General features: G+C 39.5%; 1 protein-coding gene across 1 annotated transcript in view; it reads right to left on the reverse strand.

The window, feature by feature from the left end:
- Positions 1-540: 540 nt before the first annotated feature.
- Positions 541-18,893, reverse strand: part of trim9 (tripartite motif containing 9) — a 42,994-nt gene continuing 24,641 nt past the window's right edge. The window contains exons 4-10 of the mRNA XM_062439935.1: positions 14,951-15,061; positions 13,298-13,451; positions 12,321-12,466; positions 9,671-9,809; positions 5,882-6,185; positions 5,346-5,508; positions 541-3,504 (exon numbers count right to left, since the gene is read on the reverse strand). Of these exons, the coding sequence (XP_062295919.1) occupies positions 3,427-3,504; positions 5,346-5,508; positions 5,882-6,185; positions 9,671-9,809; positions 12,321-12,466; positions 13,298-13,451; positions 14,951-15,061 (1,095 nt within the window). The 3' untranslated portion in view covers positions 541-3,426. The remainder of the gene's footprint in view (positions 3,505-5,345; positions 5,509-5,881; positions 6,186-9,670; positions 9,810-12,320; positions 12,467-13,297; positions 13,452-14,950; positions 15,062-18,893) is intronic.

Below are 18,893 nucleotides of genomic sequence, written 5' to 3' on the forward strand. Positions count from 1 at the left end.
GAAATACATGTTTTTCTGAAAATGTCTTTCTTTATTTACATAGTTGTTTTTCCTTTAATGAAATGTTTCTTAACTTTTTTAATACTACAAAATATGTGTTTGCACAAGTATTCACCCCTCGCAATACTGTTGGATACGCCTACATCTTCACTGATGCAGCCAAATGCCTGGAGATATTTGTGTGTAGTCGTTTGCTTCAATTAACTGAAGTATAATTCCTTTTATCTTGAGGTCATCTTGGTGTGACTTTTGGTGAGTCAGTATCGTGGAAAAATCTACATTAAGAGGACAAATGAAAACTGCAAGAAACTCCATGAAAAAGAGGAAGTCAGGGAAAGAAAATGTCCAAATCAGCTCAATCTCAAAGAAACTGAAAGAGCTTAAACCCACTTTGATTAAATGTTGTAAAGTGATAAAATAGAAACTCTACAGACAGACAGATATATATTCCAGGCATCGAAACACCTTGTTGACACCTATTTATTGAATATTCACACATACAGAAAACACAGAGGCTCATATTACACTTCAAATAATATCAATAATAATAGCAGTAATATGGTAATGATAGACACATAATTATAACAATCATAGTAATCATACTGTGTTAAAATCAAAGTAGTAACAATGTTCATTTCATATCCATAAAATAGACATATTCGAGTATCACTGTAAAGAATATCGAGTGATGAAATTCCACCTCAGATCAAACGGGGCAAAAATAATCACTTTGGAGTTAAAATGAGGTTATAATGCAGTTAACACACACACACACTCACACACACATACAGTATGTATGTACATTTGGAGACACCCAGTATCGCCCAGCGACCGCGTGTCAATAATTCATAAAAGTATGATTTTACGTCAAATCATCCCCGGGTCTGTTTTAACATTATTAAAGCGTATTTGGCTGGTTTAGAAACAATAAATGTTACAATCACACACTGTTGAGTTTCAGCACCTCCATGTGTTCAGGTCAGAAACACACATTTATGTCATTTTTCAATCAAACAAACTGATTCAGCTTCACAAATTCACACAGAAAATGTCGAAGAGTGTCGAAAAGTAACAGAAGTGTGTGTCATCTCATACTGGACATATGGAAAATCCCTTTAATGAACCTTTTTTGTTTTTCTGAACTAAAGCTGTTTTGTTTATTTGTCCTGGAATCTGAGGTTGTGTAATGCTGTGATAATGGCTGCACTGTCTTGTCTCTGTTATGAGTCAAAGGAGGCTCTCGCTGCTCAGTGACCCCTCTGCCTTTATGCTGTAGCTTTATAATTATGTCCGGACAAAAGGGTTTACCTTGAAAGACAGCCAATTAAATAAAATCACAGCTTGAAAGTCAGCCTTGCAGCAGAGATCGTGCAATTTACTGAACGCTGCCTGGTTTTCATTTATAAGCGTCAGTACACATGCACATATCATACTGGGGGATTATATCTGTAATATTCTGTGTGCAGCCACTTCTCCAACCATGTCATATTGATTCCAGATGATTTTACAATCAGAAAAAAATCACAGGAAGTTAAGAAAAGACACTTCACCATACCTGACTAATATTTCCTTAAATACTGTGTGGTTATTATATCCATAGCAAACATGATTACTGTCTAGTTTTGCCCTTTTTTTGTTTTTTTTACGATAGAAAAAATACGTTAGCAGCAGGTGAAGTCAGGCATCACAGATGTTGCAGTTGACTCTGCTGAAGCGATGAATCTGGTTTGTAGCAAAGTTTCATAAATCATTTTGGGGATTTGAAAAGTGTGTGTGGGGGAGGAGGGGGAGAGAAGGCACACCCATGAAGCTCAAAACACAGGAGAGCACCGTGTGTGTATGCTGGACATGTGCTATAATGTGTCTGGGCTGAGATGCAACATTTCCCTCAGAATAATCACTTGTGTTCACTCAGTGCTGCCAGGAAACATTTTTGAGAAACTTCAAACTGCTCGTTGCCCAAATTCGATGTCCCAATGCATCGTCACCTTTCCTGTTGCTTTTTGTAGGACATAAAGCAAACCGAAAAGCCTCGTCAGTTCAAGAACAAACTCCAAACTACATCTTTAAAGCAACAAAACAAAACAAAAACACAAAAAAAGATTCTGCGTCTTTGTTTCTTTCGTAGCTATACATCAAATAAAGGAACAATGACGGATTCTCATTGGAAAAACTCTGAACATCAATAACTTATTTAGCTATACACCTCTTTGCAATAGATAATCTCAATAACAATATTACAAAACTACCAGGATTCAGTCACCTACAGTAAAAAAAAAAAAAAAAGCCAGAACTAAGCGAGCTGCTTTAGCACCTTATTCAAGCAGCTTCTCAGTCGTCAACTTCAACGCATTCTTCGACGCACAGAATCGCCCGCTCGTATGATACATGAGACCAAAAATCCCTCCCTCCTTTTCCGAGAGCTGCAGCGCAGAGAAAGGCTGCATGAAGGCCTTGCTTCCCGTAGCATTTTACACACCGATGCTGTATTTTTATTTCTTTATATTTAAGTTGTTTGTTTTGTTTTTTACAGACGATACAGAAGGTTCACACGAGCTAAGCCACTAAGAAAAGCGTCTCATTTACACGGACGAGGATACGACAGTGAGGCGGTGGAGAGTCGGACTATTGCTGTCATCCAGGGATCATTGCAGCTGCTGACCAGTCTCGACCCACTCTCACACACACACCCTCACACACACACACACACACACACACACACACACACACACACACACACACACACACACACACACACACACACACACACACACACACTCACACAGCTATCCTTTGTTAGGACATTGCGATGACTTCCATTCATTGTGGACAGCCTAACCCAAACCCCTAACCTTAACCGGGACCTCAAAATGACGTTTTGCACCATTAGGACCAGGCTTTGGTCCCCATGAGGAATACTGGTCCCGACAAAGTTGGCGTTTATACAGGAAAAGGTCCCCAAGATGTAACAAAAACCCACTCACACACACACACACTAAAAGACTACCTCTCATGCTCCCCCTGGTGTTTTAAATGTGTAAAGGCAGGAAAAGAAACATGAAGGATCTTGTGTTTGTGCAGGATGACAATTAGAATTAGAGTAAGATGCACTAAATTGAATCGAGATGATATGACTGAGTTCCTTTTTCTAAGTCGACCCTTTTTAAAAAAACAACCTCCTCTTTCAGGCTCGAGTTTATAGTTTGGTTTCTTCAACGAGAGCTTATCTGTATCACATCAAGATCCGTTTCACGCCAGAGTCCTGCGGATGGTCCATGAGTCCAAGGTTTAGGCATGATAAAGGCATGGCTCAGCGCTGGATGGGCCCCTTGCAGGGAGTCACGGGGTCAGTCGGTTAGGGGGACAAGAGGGGCGAGGGGGGGGTGGGACTGGCAGGATGAGCCCTGGGCAACTGGTGATGAGTCTTTAGCACACGGAGCCGGTTGGATCAGCCTCTCCGGGGGTGTAGAAATCAGGGATGGGTAGACCAGTGTGAAGGGTGACCTGCAGAGCGAAAGAAAAAATATGTGTACATAAAAATTTTAAGGGTAGATTCAGTTTCTCCAAGTCTGTCTTAAAGCCCAAATGAGCACTTGAGTAGGTTTTTCTCTCGCTGTAATCATTCCTCCTGTTCATAGTGACCATTAGTAGATTCCTCCAGTTCCCTGTTTTGAGCAAAAATTGATTTGAAAGATTATTTGAAGATAATAATGAGGCTTCAGCAGTGTGAGGTAGTCAAATAAAGTTGAGATCTGCCAGAGTTACAGTCCTTTTCGTAAAAAATGTCCTATTTGTGCCCCTACCGTCAGTGTTTTCCTATTCAACTGCAGTGGGAGAATTGGGGGGGGGGGGGAGGCACTAAAAAGACAGTATTATAAAGATATTGAATCGGATTTAACTTGTGTGGATGTCTGAAGCTTCATATTAGCTTCAAAAGTACATTTGCACAGAAGGAGGAGTGTTGATTTTGCCTCCCTTCACTTACATTGAAAATGAATTATAAAGGAATCTCTTAATGGTTAGTATAAACAGGAGGAATGATTACAGTGAGGAAAAAATCCTCTCAATGTTCATTTGGGCACCTCACTGTTGAGACTGTTAAGATTTAAAAGTGTGAACCTGTCCTTTAAGGGTTGATAATTTATGGTGATTTATTTTCTGCCTGCGGGTGGAGCTGTTGAACAGTTTTCCTCAGTCACTGAAGTATTTTGTCTTGCAGGCATTTTTCTTTTATCACCAAGAGAGAGAGGACAAAAACTGGCTGAGAGCAACAAGAAATTCAAAGCTACTAACTGTTGTTTGAGTCTTTGAAGATTTCTCTTTCAGGGTTTAATCCTTTGAGTCCATATTTGTAAAACTCGGAGAAGCATTCATAATGAACAACAACCGTTCTCATGTGATGTGCTTGTGAAAACTTCAGTTTGTGCCTGCAGCTTTGCTCAGGGATGTGAGTGAGTCAGCTATGAAACAGCGCCCCCTGAAGTTAGCAGAGACTCACTGTATTCACTGTATAACATTCCTACTACAGTTAGTATTTTTTATGGAAATGTGCCACCTCATTTATGCAGTATTTATTGATACATTGTGCCCCCCTATTATTATATTTTTGTTTCTGCAGTTTATTGTTTTTCTCTAATTTAACTTGTAGCTAATTCTGTTTGCCCAGATTCATTGTTCTTCATTTATTTACTGTAATATGTGGTCTTGTGTTTCATTTTATTTTGCATATATTGGAAAAGTTAATAAAAAAAAGTTTATTGCGACTTAATATTATTGACAGAAAATTATATTTTAGCAGAATAATGCACTTGTTTACTGTGATACTGAATGGAGATTTGTTTCTCTATTTTAGAGTTCAGTAGTTATTTAGAAATACTTCTTATTGTTTGACATTTCGAATTCATTTTTTTCATTGAACCATTTATTCCAACTATCATTTAGTAGAGTCTGACCTAAACTACATTTTACAAACAAGATTAAAAACTCACATTCAGTAGAATTAAATGCTAAATGCTGATGGAGCGAGTTAAATAGCTGTAAATAATGATAGCAAGCAGTGATTTATCAGTGAGGATGTGGAGCTCATTGTCAGCATATGTAGATTAATTTATACAGTATGAACCTAAACCTAAAGATATGTCATTTACTGCACATGTATGATTGGATAACTGGAACAAGAGACTATAAACAACTTCTGAACCACCACAAGGCTTGTTTAAACATTTTAAGCAGCTGAATAATTACAATATATTTTTTGAATATTGTTTGGTCATGGCAATATTTAAGTCAATAAATAAATTAACAAACAAACTAATGTCACTAATGTACACAATATGATTTTCTACCTGGACGTTTCGGTTGAGGCTGATAGCGGGGTAATAGACGCCCTCCAAGCCCTCAAATGCCACCGGACCCTGCTGCTCATCATTGATGAGGAAGATGATGATCCTGCGTGTGAAATCTAGCAGTACTCCTATTGTGGCTCCTTTGCCAATGCCACCATCCGTCCTGCATCGTCACACAGAGAGAAATCAACTAAGGATATGACAGATGTAGTATTTCTTTGCAATATCCTGCCAGATTTGTGAGGTGTCCTTTAATCCTGTAACTGTACCATGTTAGTGCTCCAGGACTTTAAGATAAGATAAGATAAGCTTTAATGTCCTGAGGGATATTTGTCACGGGCAAAAGTGTTACATAGAGCTGCAGTGTTACATAGAGCTGCATAGACAACAGGGCAATGCAGTGGTGCACAATGCAAAAGAAGAGTGCCGCACACAGCAAACACACAATGCATTACATAATTCATATAAATACTTAAAAGACTAAAAAATATCATATTCTCAGTGCAAAACCAAAGAGTAAAATTCCCTTTAATTACCTGTTAGTGTGCGAGTTGTTGTGCATGAACCAAGAGCGATTGTTGTCCACATACATGGCCCAGGCCTTGTCGTCCTTCCCCAGCATCACATCCTTCAGGACGTCACCCCGTGCGACCCCGAAGGCCGGGTCAGGGTGGTTGTCATAGCGATCGACGGTCATCTCCCAGTAGTGCACGCCGCGGGAGAAGGCGGAGTTGCCCATCACCACTCTGTCGTCGTAGCTGTTGCACGTCACCGTCAGGTTGTCGTTGGAGAAGATGATGTCGGGGTGGGCGGAGGCGGTGTCAAAGGTGAACCAAGCAACTGGGAATAGTTACACACACTGTCATTTAGCATCTGTGACTTAAAACACCTCATGCAACAATCACGAGCATGTGGGACAGACTTAACAAAGGTGACATGAATCTAGAGGTTGGAGGTTAGATGAGGTGAAGTTACACTGTAAAATGAACTTTAATAAAAGGGAATAATTATGTGAAAGAAGATGATTCATTCTCTATCACCACTAATTATTCTAAGCATTAAACTATGAATCTAATTAAATATCAAACCTGTGTCAAACACATAATAACTGGCATTTGTTTTCACCTGCTTGAAACACCAGATAGGTGAAGATGTAATAAATTGACTTTAAAATCTTTTAAATACTTAGAAATGTCTTTATCATTATACAACAGTCAGTTCAGGCTAAATTTAAAGACAATTAAATGTGTTTCTCACTTATCCTCTGGTTGTATCTGGCTGCTAATAGTTTTGGTTTTATTTGAAGGGCTTTCAAGATCTTTGCAGCCACCACTTACATTTTTAATAGTGCTGTTTAAAGCATTTAAGATTTTCAACAGCAGGGAGTCTTTTTAGATATAATGGTTACCCCTTGTTACTCTGGAGCATCCACAAACCTCCCTGTGCTTAATTTTCATTGGACCTTTTTTCTACTGAATGTAAAAAAAAAACAGTAAAATCCGTCCGTATTATAATGATGTGAACACCACAAATGAATTTCTGTTCATATTCACTGTTCTGTGTTGGTGGTTGAGTTCTCAAAACCTCAGCAAATATCTCCAAAACCCTCTGCATGGATGATATCTCTGAGATTAGGCAAAGAAAATTATGTTATTTTAATCATCTGAATTGTTTTATTAAATTCAAGCAGGGTAAATCAAATACAAATAATTAAGTTGTTTGACTCAGGATTGGAAAATAAATAATCATAACTACTTTATACAGAGAAATGTTGGAGTTTAACAGGCGGGTGTTTGCACTTTACATGGGCTCCGCTACATGTGCTTGTTCACAGCTTTCATTGGTGTCACTATGTGCTGTAAAGTTTCATTAGATAGCTTTATTTCCCAAAGGAGAGACATTTATTAGAAGCCTGTATTGAACGTTTAATACATGCAGCCCACAGAGCAGCAAACTGCCCGCCTGCTGGTTTTAAGAGTGAGGACTGAGACAGGCAATGGCCAGGAGGGGATCAGAGAGGAGACAGTCAGCAATGAGAGCCGTCCATACCTGTGCCTATAGATTGCATATCGCATGGAGGGAGTCCAGCTGAAACGTGAAATGAAGCGGGAGGGATAAAAGAGAAGGGGGGAAAAAGGGGGGAAAGAAAAAGAGGGGAGCAAGAGGAGATTGGTAGCGAAGCAGTGAAGCAGACAAGGGTGGCGGAGAGGGTGAAAAAAAAAAAAGAAGCAGGTTTGATCAGGGAAGCTGGTTTTGTTCAGTGGCTGAAAGATTACAAAGTAGGTCCCTCGAAACAAAACCGAAGAGCTCCTAGAAACAAACTAGGACAGACTTGAAAAGAACAAGAGACATAAAAAATAAAAGAGAGAAAACCCTTCTGATCGAGAAATTTACGCTTTTCTCTCTGACTAAATCAAAGCACAGTCCGGTCAGGCTGAAGGAGGTCAAATGTCTGCAAAGCACTGAAAATGTCTGAGTGGTTAGATCATTTTGTGCAGTCCCCAACAGATGCTGAGTGCTCTCTCAGGTAGGGAGGCTGTCTGGGCCTTTCAGGTCCACTGATGATGACAAGCTTCCCCGTCTATGCAAGCAGCATTTTACTAATGGGAAAGCAAGCACATAGGCGGATTATACATGTACCAGCTGTTATTGGATGCACCTGGTTTAAAAGCTCAAAAACACCCTAAAACAGAAGTCACATCCTCAGTTGCTGAGTTAAAACCTTGTGATGATGTGTAGGAGGCTTTTAGTGTTATCATTTTTGTGTTAGATAAGAAAATGTAAAATAGATTGAGGCCCAAAGGTCCTTTAGAGCATTTAATTAAAAGCTCAAAATACTCAAAAGATTTTTAATTTGAATTTCTAAGAAGGTGACTTGTTGAAGATGCAAAGTTTTAGTTTGGCAGCAACAGTTTGTTATTCTGAAGATCGTCTGGAGCTCAGTGAAGATTTGTTTGCAGCAAATGAACACATCGTTCCCAAGAGTACAAAGAAACTGAGGCGAGACTCCAGTCTGTGATCTCGTCAAGTGACAATAATTTGCCGACTCTATTCCTTCTAATGTTTGAGCTGCAATTAAACACCTGCCAGCTGTTTGCTAGAGCACAAAATCATGATCAAATTATATGTAGATGTCTTCATTAAGCTCCAGCTCTGCATTAGCTATTATCATGGTAGTAGTTACAATTTCTGGGTTCATGCAAAACAGTCCTGGTTCATCATCAGTAACATAAAAAAAAAAATCCAACATTTTATCAATGGAGATGTACCCAAGACTCTTTGAAGGTTATGCAAAGCAAAAAAAACAAACATGCGTCAAACATATTTTTGCAGAGAAACAACACCAAAAAGTAAGCATGGCTGTGTTTTCAATTCAAAACACCTGTAAACGGAAATCAAAAAATCATGTGTAAAATCCACCTGAAAAACACAGACACACAGTCGCAAACATGTGGCAGGTAACTTTGAAAGTGCTGAAAAATGGATATCCAGTTTAAATTTGATTAGTGACAACTGAAAGCGGTTGCCATTTTTTAAATGATAAAAATAAGAAATAACAAATGATTTACTGTCAGTAAAGATATAAACAGTATAAAGATGTCATAGGGCCTCCTGCAAAGTCAGTGCACATTTACAAAAAGCATCTGAAAGTCACTTGTTTTTTTTTGACATTTTTAAAAACCTTTAATCTTACTTTATCTTAAATGTTGTGGTTTGAACAGTTTGTGTCATTATGTCCTTTTAATTAGCTCTACCAGAATATAAACCAGATATTTTCCCCTCACTTCTCTGCCAAACTATCTCCTGTGCACGCTGCCTTAGCATCCACTTGTTCTGTTTTTGTCTGCCTTATTTGACTCTTTTCATGTCTGTTCCTCTTTTCTTTGTTTACCTGTTTGGATTTAATGACCTGTTACAGTTACTCGTTTTGAATAACAGATGCTGTAAAACTTGTTTAAATCGAACCTTCTGAGTCGCACATTTGACTCAATTTCCTGCAACACTGAGCTTTTACACTTTTTCCTTCCTTCATTCTTAAAAGCACCTCTGTAAAGCTTTTAAGGAGTGATATATAAATCTGTGTGCTAAAACATGGAAGTGTCATTTAGTCTTTTTTAGATCTTTTGTGCCGGTAAAGAAGCTTTAATAAGTCCATGTTTTATTGCCAACACAGACTAGAGTCTTGGCTCTTTTTGGATTCTAACTTTGTGGACATCAGAGGAACAAATGGATGAGTTTTGTTTAAGGGTGTATTTTTTTCTTAACGATATTCAGTTTCATACAATTGTAGAAGGAGTAGGAGGAGGAGTTGGTGCTTAACGTACTCTCAGAGGTCTGCATGATGAGCGTCTTGCTGTACTGTCCCACTCCGCTGGCATTGAAGGCCTTCACTCTGGACTTGTACGTACTGTTGAAGTGGAGCCCGTCCACCGTGCAGATGGTCTCTATCCCCACGTACACTTCCTGTAAAGACACACAGTACTTCCTGTGAACCAGCTCTGGCAGATATGGCGAGTGCGTAGTTATGACACCTAACAGACAGAGAGTTCTTCTTTTTTAACCTGACAGGCTCTGCCTCTGAAGGAAAGTCCCGTTCGGATTTGGCAGGGAGCGTAATAAGTGAGAGTGTGAGTTTGTACAACTGAGCGTGGGCGAGGCAGCCCACACGGGAGTATAAATAGACGTGGGGACACAACTTGCCAAGCTCAGCGTGGCACTGCGTTGGCGAGCCTCAATGAGTCAGAGGAAGAGAAAACTTCCCTCACTGTTTGGAAAATTGTTGTTTTTTATCACATAAAGTGATTTAAGTTGAAATTAAAGAGATGCACAGACTGTCTGGCAGAGTCTACACACAAAAAACAACAGTCGGACATTTAAAACGCAGAACAAACGTCGGTGAAACAGCAAAGTTAAACACAACAAATATAACATGAAGCTCCAAAATGAATCCTGATATGATTCTCTACATTTACTCTCATCATATACTTGTGTTTTAAACTGCAGACGACCACTGAAAGACTACAGTTATTGTTGCAGTAGCAGTTAGCGGATACAGTTGGAGGATCTCTTGGCGGATTGGATGCAAATGATCACCCTCTAACGGAGCAGTTGTAATTAAAAAAGAGGCTCATACATTCAGATGATTACAGTACACACAATGAACTCGAAGGGGCGGGAGATTATGGCCAGCTGGCTTTAGCTACCAGGCTTCAGAGAAGAGGAGAGGTCACTGCCTGCTTTTCCTAAAATTAAAACACAGGATGCCTCAGCAAACAGCTGCTGCACCATTCACATTACACAAGGAGCATTCAGCTGATGCTCTGAATGTTAGCAACTATAATCCCGTTTCAGGTGTAAAAGTTAATCAAATTTCACCTGTGCAGCCTCATAAAATCTGTGTCAAAGATGTAGCCGCAGGGATGATTTGTTCTGTTTTTAAGTATTTAGCGATTTTACAATGAAAAACAATATCATGTTTGTATAAGCATGAAAGCTGAGCGTTTTGGAACGATTTTTAAAGACAAAGCTGATGACAGATCACTGAAATTAGAGAAGACAAGTTTAAGAAAACAAGGAAGGAGTGTAACTGAAACCATAATATTTGTTGTATTGTATTTTCAGCATGAAGAAAAAGTGTGTGTGTGTGTGTGTGTGTGTGTGTGTGTGTGTGTGTGTGTGTGTGTGTGTGTGTGTGTGTGTGTGTGTGTGTGTTGAGATCATTTTTTGCACTGTCAGGGTTTTATTTTGCCGTGCATACAAGCTGGTAAATCAAGTTACACAAGTAAGGAAAACAACATCAAAACATTATCAATTAAAGCTTCGGAAACAACAAATAAGTTGGACCTCAAATGCCAAACCACTTAGATAATGTGATATTTGATACTATGGAGGAATCTGATAGATATGTGCTTTGGCTTTGTTCATATCCTCAGATTGGTGGAAGGATGAAATGGGATTAAAGTAAGTTTTAGCCTGTTTTCACTGCAAGAACTCTTCCAAACATGCAATTTATCCGGAGGAACCAGAGACGAACATTAGTTTCTCTGCTACAGATCTTGGTGCTAAAAAAAGGTCCCTGCTCTGAGTGTAGTCCTTTTCAGTGGCCCAGGAACTATTGGGGCAACACTGCACTAGCACAAAAACTAAGGAACAAAATGGATACTGCTACTCTAGAAAAAAAAGAGTATAGCTTCTTCTCTTTTATCTCTGTATTAGTAACCATTATTTCCATATTTCCATATTTAAAGAGTAAAACAAGACTTTCTCCAGTAGCAAGTGGCTTGGAGCTACAATCAAAAACTTTAACATCACTTTAAGGAACATGATTGTTATAAGAGTCAATAGGTCTATGAAGGAACTTTACATGTTTAAAGGTCAGATAGATATCCTCTGCTATTGTAGTGAGAGTATTGTTCAGGAAGTATAAGTTGCTGTTATAACAAAGCAGAAGCTTCAATGTACGGAGAACTGGGGCAGGGTCTTAGGTGGATGGATTACATGTTGAGCCTCTCTGGGAGGGTCCAAACACCACTTTGATCCCGTATCACACTTCCTGCGGGATCATCCCGGCTGACAGCTGCCTACCGACCCTTTCTCCTGACGGCATGTCATTCAATGCTCAGCTACAGTGTGTCACATGACCTGCTCTCAAATCACTCAAGAGCCGTGCTATATGGTCGTCACACTTTGACTCCAGGGATTTCAGCGACAAAGCGTTGCTTTCAGATTCGCTTGGCTGAGCTGGGGTCCTCGCTGGCACCAAATGAAGGAGTCTTTGTTGAGGGGGGGGGTCGTGTTCTGTAAAGGTGAATTATGACTCTAACTGGTCCTGTTTTTCACTTGTTGCTTTGTGATCTAAATGTAAATCTAACTAAAGTTCCCAATTTAAGGTTTTACGAGTTAAAGTCAAGTCGTTAGCTTTTAAAGTAAAGACAGATAAATAACCTAACTTGTACCTGCTGAGGACAAACCTACCCTGAACGGCCCCCCATTTCCATCGTCCAGCTCCAGGATGTATCCCTCCACGGTGATGGTGGAGAGCGGCGGCTGTTTCCATGACAACGTGGCGCTGTTGTTTTGAGTGCAACATTCCTCCAGCTGGAGCATGGGAGCAGCTGGGACTGAGGAGGGGAAACCAGACCGAATTACAGCGCAGTGTGATATGAAAAGACACCCATACGTGCACGAATGGGGATATGACTCTGCAGCGTGACCTGTTCAATATTTATCATGTATAAATTCCATTATGTATTTATGTATTCATAATGCATTAACCAAAGGCCTCCGAATCATGAATTATCAACACACCAAACTTTTTTGACTTTCTAAGTATTTTATAGAATATTTTAGCAAACACCTTCAGTATGACATTGCATAAATGAAACTCATATTTCCATCCACGCATCCAAAACAATAGTTCCTCCATTCAAATTGCCAATTAATTTATTCTCATTTTTTACCAGCAAAATATTGTGTGATTTTAAAAGATAAAGTTGTCATATATAAAAACCGGCTGTCTTAAAACTGTAACTGCAATCTCAAATTATTATTACTGCCATAGAAAGAGGACACTCCCTCACAAAAAAGAGTATCTATTATACATTTTTAGAAAGATACTATATATGAAAATATTAGTGTAAACTTAAGTTAAAACATTGATATTTTAAGATTAACCTTACTATAAAAACTTACTATAAAAAAATATTTATCTCATGCCTTTCAGCTTGTTCACAGACTGGCAGGTATTTAGTGTCTCAAACTGAACTGAACTGAACTGAACTGAACTGAACTGAACTGAACTGAACTGAACTGAACTGAACTGAACTGAACTGAACTTGCCTCCTCAGGTTAAAAAAACCCTCTTCCTTTCATTGTGCTTCCTGTCATCCCTCCTCTTCCCTCTCCTCTATAAACCCCTCAGGTGTCTGTGCCTGTTATCTCTCTGGCTTTACCTTTCATCTGAACAAAGTCCAGCTGGTGGATGGTCTGCAGGAGGGGTCCGCTGTCCAGAGTGAGGTCAAAGTCGCTGGTCATCCTCGGGGTGAGGGTGCCCTTCCCCCACTGGCTCTCTGTCATGTGGACCCTCCGGATCAAAGCGTCAGAGATCTGAGAGCAGAAGGACAAACCTCTATTACTCATTAAAGTCTCTGTTATAATGAAAATGAGGTATTTTGGTACTAATTAAGGGGAACATAGAGACAGTTTCCAATTAATACATTACAATTAATTGCTACGGTAACTGCCAACATCGATTCAACGTCAATGATAGATAACTCTAATGTAATTGGGCATAAATTGAGCCATTCTTCCAAATTACTTCTCTCAAGGAAATTGAAGGAAATTATGTACCTGTAAAATAAAACATTGCTGATATAAACACCAAACCTGTATTTCCCCTCAAAATATTGTGAATGGGTGAAATATTTGCATCATGCTGAAAATCTTTATGGTCTATTTTACACAGTTAACAGATACATTTCACTATCAAGAACAAACCATGATGCTGTGAACTGTATTTGGTCATCATTGTGTCACATTAACGTCGGCTCTCCATTCAGAACGAACATCACAGGAACATGAGCCTGACGTCCGCTAACCATCAAACTGTTAAACTTGACTCAAAGATGACAAATATGTTTGATTTTAACAATGTGAAATGACTCAGCAAGAACCATGAAAACCTCTGCTGGAAACAAACAGACCTGTTCTGTCCTTCATCTGTCACTTTGGTTTTGGTTGTATTTTTGTTTCATATTGAGGTAAAGGTCACTTTTTCTGAAATGTATTGAGTGTCAGTCATATTTGCTCCCAGTAATGAACCAGTTTAGAGGAGAAAGTTTTCTTCACAGGGAAATTGTGACAGAATCTCTAAATACAGGTAAGAAAATGTGGGACAGTTACAGCAAGAAAAACCCTTATCTGACCCACTGTCATTTTTAGTAGACATTTTATAAAGGTCTTAGGCAGGCTCAGTGTCCTTTAAAAAAAATTCTTAAAACTTTATTTTTCCAATTATTTTTTAATTATTATATTCATATATTTTATCTTAATTGTACCGCTGAAGTTTCAGATTGTATTTACTTTAAAGCATTTTTTGTTGTTTTGTTTTTTTGCTATACATATGAAGCCAAAAAAGCCACTTCCTGAAAGCGATATTGTTTCTTCCCAGAATGGTATAGTCCTCTACTTTGACTCACCCTACTTTACCTCTGATTGATTTACCCTGATGTTCTTACTATAATCAACCTCACTCCTCATGATTAAAACTAACCAACCCAACCAAGACAAATACTAGTCAATCAGGGGCAGAGTAGGGTGGATCACGACTTTACCATCCTGGGGAAAAAACTGGCTTCCTGAAAACATACTGTGCACGCTCTATAGGGCCCAATGAAGCATGTTCACTAGAGACTTCCACCGGCCAAGATGGCTAACTTCCAGTTTAGCCCTCCGACTAACTTTAATGGGGATAAAACAACTCAATCGTGCAGCTCGAAATGTGCTAGCAGCAAATGAATCATATTCTGACAGTGAAACAAGTCTGAAAAAAGGAGGGAAGGTAAAACTTCCAGTAGAAAAATCAACTTGTTTGTAACGTCTCTGACCTGGAGGAAACCACTGGGGTCGTTCTCCTTGATGACCTCCAGACAGTACTCCATCAGGCCTGTGGTCTGACGCAGCTTCACTGTACAGTGGGAGATCTGATCCCGAACAACCTGGAACGAGAAAAGCAGAGTTAATGAAGAGTGAAAAGAGGCAAAAACAAGAGGGGTGGTTGAAGAAGAAGAGGAGGAAGAGTCGAGAGGGAATTGAGTTTTGCAAGTATAATACACTTACACAACAACAACAACAACAAAGATAATCATATGTTAATCATCACCCATTTCCTGTAATCACTCTGGAGTGGAGCACGAATGAAATGCACAAAGATGGTTTAATAAAGTGCTGCAGAGTTTTAATGGGCCAGAGGAGAAAAAAGGAAAGGGGGAATATAGATGCAGAAAAATAATTGAGAGTAAATAAGAAGGGAGGAAGAAATGTAAATGAATGAGAAGACATGATCGAGCTTGTGACAACAAAAATGGCGATAGTGACGAGGAGAAAAGAGGCAAAATGATAGAGAAAGAGGAGAGGTCGAAGGGAGGGAGGAGGCTTGAAAACACGGATTAAACAAGGCTGTTAATGGATGAAGAGAAGCTGAGGAGGAATACCGATAACGAGATTAACATCGGGATCGTCAAAGTGATTGATTGAGTAATTGTTCTCTCTCTTTATCTCTCTCTCTCTTGAGACTCGGACACTGACTGAAGAAAGGAAGGAAGGAAGGAGGGAGGAGGCCGATCATCAGGCAGACATTGATCCTGTTATTGACGTTAACGGAAAGGAAAGTGACATTTTGTTTTCACACGCCGGACGTGTGAACAGTCGTCAGTGTTACATCAGAGACAAGACGTGCTCTGAAATGCTTAGTTTCTGGTTGTCTGAGCAACTATGAGTCAGAGACATGGAAAAGTTCATTTTATAAAGGTGGGCATTTACTTTTGGGCTAAAGCTTGTCACAGGGAGTGTTTTCGACATTCAAAACCTGCTGAGTATTCTTAATATGTCCCCAAAACAAGGTGTAAATACAGGAACACCCTCATTACTGCACATACAATAAGACATTTTAATGATTTGATATTTTTCCTCACAGGAGATTCCCTCCCTATCACTAACACCGCTGATGTCCACCGAGCCTCCTCAGCCTCCTCGCAACAGTGTGAAATAAACTGGAGGTGCTGGACCGAGGGTTGCTAGGTAACAGTTGCTTCACTGCTGCTATCTGAGGGGCTCCGAGGCTGAACTGAGAGGAAAATCCTTTTCTGCAGCCGCCTGGAGACCGACGGCATATACATGAAGATGATTTACTGATGACTGCAGTCAGAGCGCATCAAGTATGCAAGTGTTGTACCACTGACACATACAGTCCCACACAGTGTCAGACTCCACTTTAATTACAGCTGATTGAAATCCAATTAACTGGCCTTTCACATATGTAATCAGCCTTGGAAATACATATTTAAATATTATTTATTGCCCCTTTTTGAATATCTGTACAGAACATGAAGAATATTAGGAGTGTCCTCTGAATGGCATCAAATAGCTGTGGACAATATGGATAAAAGGTGTCTATTCCAGTAATCTAGATGCAGTTTTATAATAGTAATATGTTTGTGATGTATTATAACTTCTAGAAATTGAACCCAAGAAATTAGTTATGTATAAAATAACCAGATGTGAATGTTGTGAATTGAATACAGGAAAAAATCAGAGTATTTATTCATATTTAATGCAACAATTCTCAATCCAATATTCCCATAAGGCTGCTCATTAATTTACAACATTCAACACAACCTTTTTCAGGGTCATCATATAACAAGATATACAGGATATAATGAGATTTTAATGAAGATGGGTGTGAAATTTTTTTACATACAAGTCTTTTAACCCCCACTTTAGAGGACAGAGCATCCGCATTCATTACATTGGAAAACTAAAAATATAATATATAGGATACATCGTCCATGTGGCAAGTATTTATATCTGAAACAGAGAGAAACAGAAAACACGTGTTTTATCAAAATGAGTCACATCACTGATCACGTTGAAAGACATTTCACTTAAAAGCCACAGAAGTGACTCAGCTGAGCCAAACGGGCGATCATTTGAAAAGAGGTGATTTTCTCAGAGGTTTATTTGCAGGTTACATGAATTATAACTTTTCAATGAATCGTTTCTTATAGTGTATATCGTTTTTTTTTTACAGTAATTAAATGAAAACTTGTCGCTTCCACTGCTTCAGCTGCTTCCCCATGAGCTCTTATCTGCTGCAAACACCGAGAGTGTGTGAATTTAAGCAAAAATAAGTCAGTCATGTTTCGCCAAAGTTGCAGAGTCTTAAATATCATTGTTTTGACCCACTATTGTATCTTCTGCCAAAATATGTGCGGTTTTGCATCCCCCCCTGTAGGGCTGCAAAAATGATTACAAAGCATTGGTGCAGCCACAGTTGTGAACTTAAATGAACCACATACAAAATGGCAACTTCACTGTTCAGACTAAAGAAAACTAATTGAAAATCTGACTTCACTTTAAGAGGATTAAATATTAACTGCAAACAGAATATTTTCAGCTAAATAAATATTTTAGACCTGCAGAGACGCAGCTAATCATATTCCAATTATTCCCCTCTTTTAGTGCTGTAATCAATCAGCCAGAAGAGCATGTTTAACCTCTCTCCTTCCCTACAGTTAGAGCAGATTTCACTCCATCTCTGATGATTTGGTCTATATGTCTCTGGCTTCGGGCCAAACCGTCTTTGCTGTGTCAACCCTGGAACATCCACACCCCTGCAGTGGCCTGGCAGGACTCCAGGAAGAGTTTCTCACTGCTGTTGCTGACTGTTTAACAATCAGACAAGCTGTCCCTTCCTCGCACGCAGCTGGAATCACAATCTCTTCATTCACAGAGTATAACGCATCTGGAGGAATCTCACGTGATGGTAAAGATGCAGAGAAATGACCACAACCTTCATCGCATCTCCCTTCCTTTTCCTTTTCCTCTCACTGCTGCTTACTGAGCAGCTTCTCTCAGCAATCCAGTCGTCTTTCCTGAAATCTGCTTTAAATCAGCTTTGGAAGGAGATTAAAAAAAAGAAAAAGGTAGCCACCGGCAATACCGCTCTGCCAGATGATCACTGGATAATGGGTGAAGGGAAGATTCATTCATCTGAATTTAACAGACAAGGGAAGAGAAGGCAGCGTCGAGGTGGGGGCGGTAGAAGAGGAAATTTAGCATCTTGAGGCGAGATGGATTAAGACAGAACAAAAAAAGAAAGAAAGAGCAAGGAGGAAAAAGAGAGAGCGAAAGAAAGATAGAGAGGGTTCGAGTGACATAAACAAAGTGCGGGACAGCGGTGGAGGGCAGAGCTGGCTGTGAAAGTGGGCCACAGTTTCTGCAGCAGCGGAGATGAACGGAGCTCATGTGGGAAACAAACGCCGTCCTCTCACATATGTGACTGTTGTGGTTATTAAGCACGTCGGACTCCTCACACACACACAGAGTCACAGCAGCTCAACAAAAACAATCCTAAACAGAGGGAGGACAGAAATAACAGAAACTGCAGCTCAAAGTAATATTTCCCTTTATGGCCAGCATCCAAGTTTGACGAAGCAGGTTTTTATGAATTTCTGCATTCAGGTACTCAAATGAGAAACGTATTTTCTTGCAGTGGGAGACAGAATCATTAAAACACACTGCTAAATCATGTCCACGTGGATTAACAACTTTAGTTTAAATGACCTGACAGCAAAACTTTAAATTAAAGACATGATTCACGAGAGCTGCACAAATATTCTCTATAAACTCTGACAACAACCAAAGCACCACATCTAAACAGGGCGGGATATTTACGAGGACAAATATTATCCCATATTTCATCAACTATAAAATGAATCATCTCCTATCAGTTTCTGCTGTAATTATTAGGCCACTGCAGCACTTTTTGGC

The sequence above is a fragment of the Scomber scombrus genome, chromosome 19 (assembly GCF_963691925.1).
Source record: "Scomber scombrus chromosome 19, fScoSco1.1, whole genome shotgun sequence".
NCBI lineage: Eukaryota > Metazoa > Chordata > Actinopteri > Scombriformes > Scombridae > Scomber > Scomber scombrus.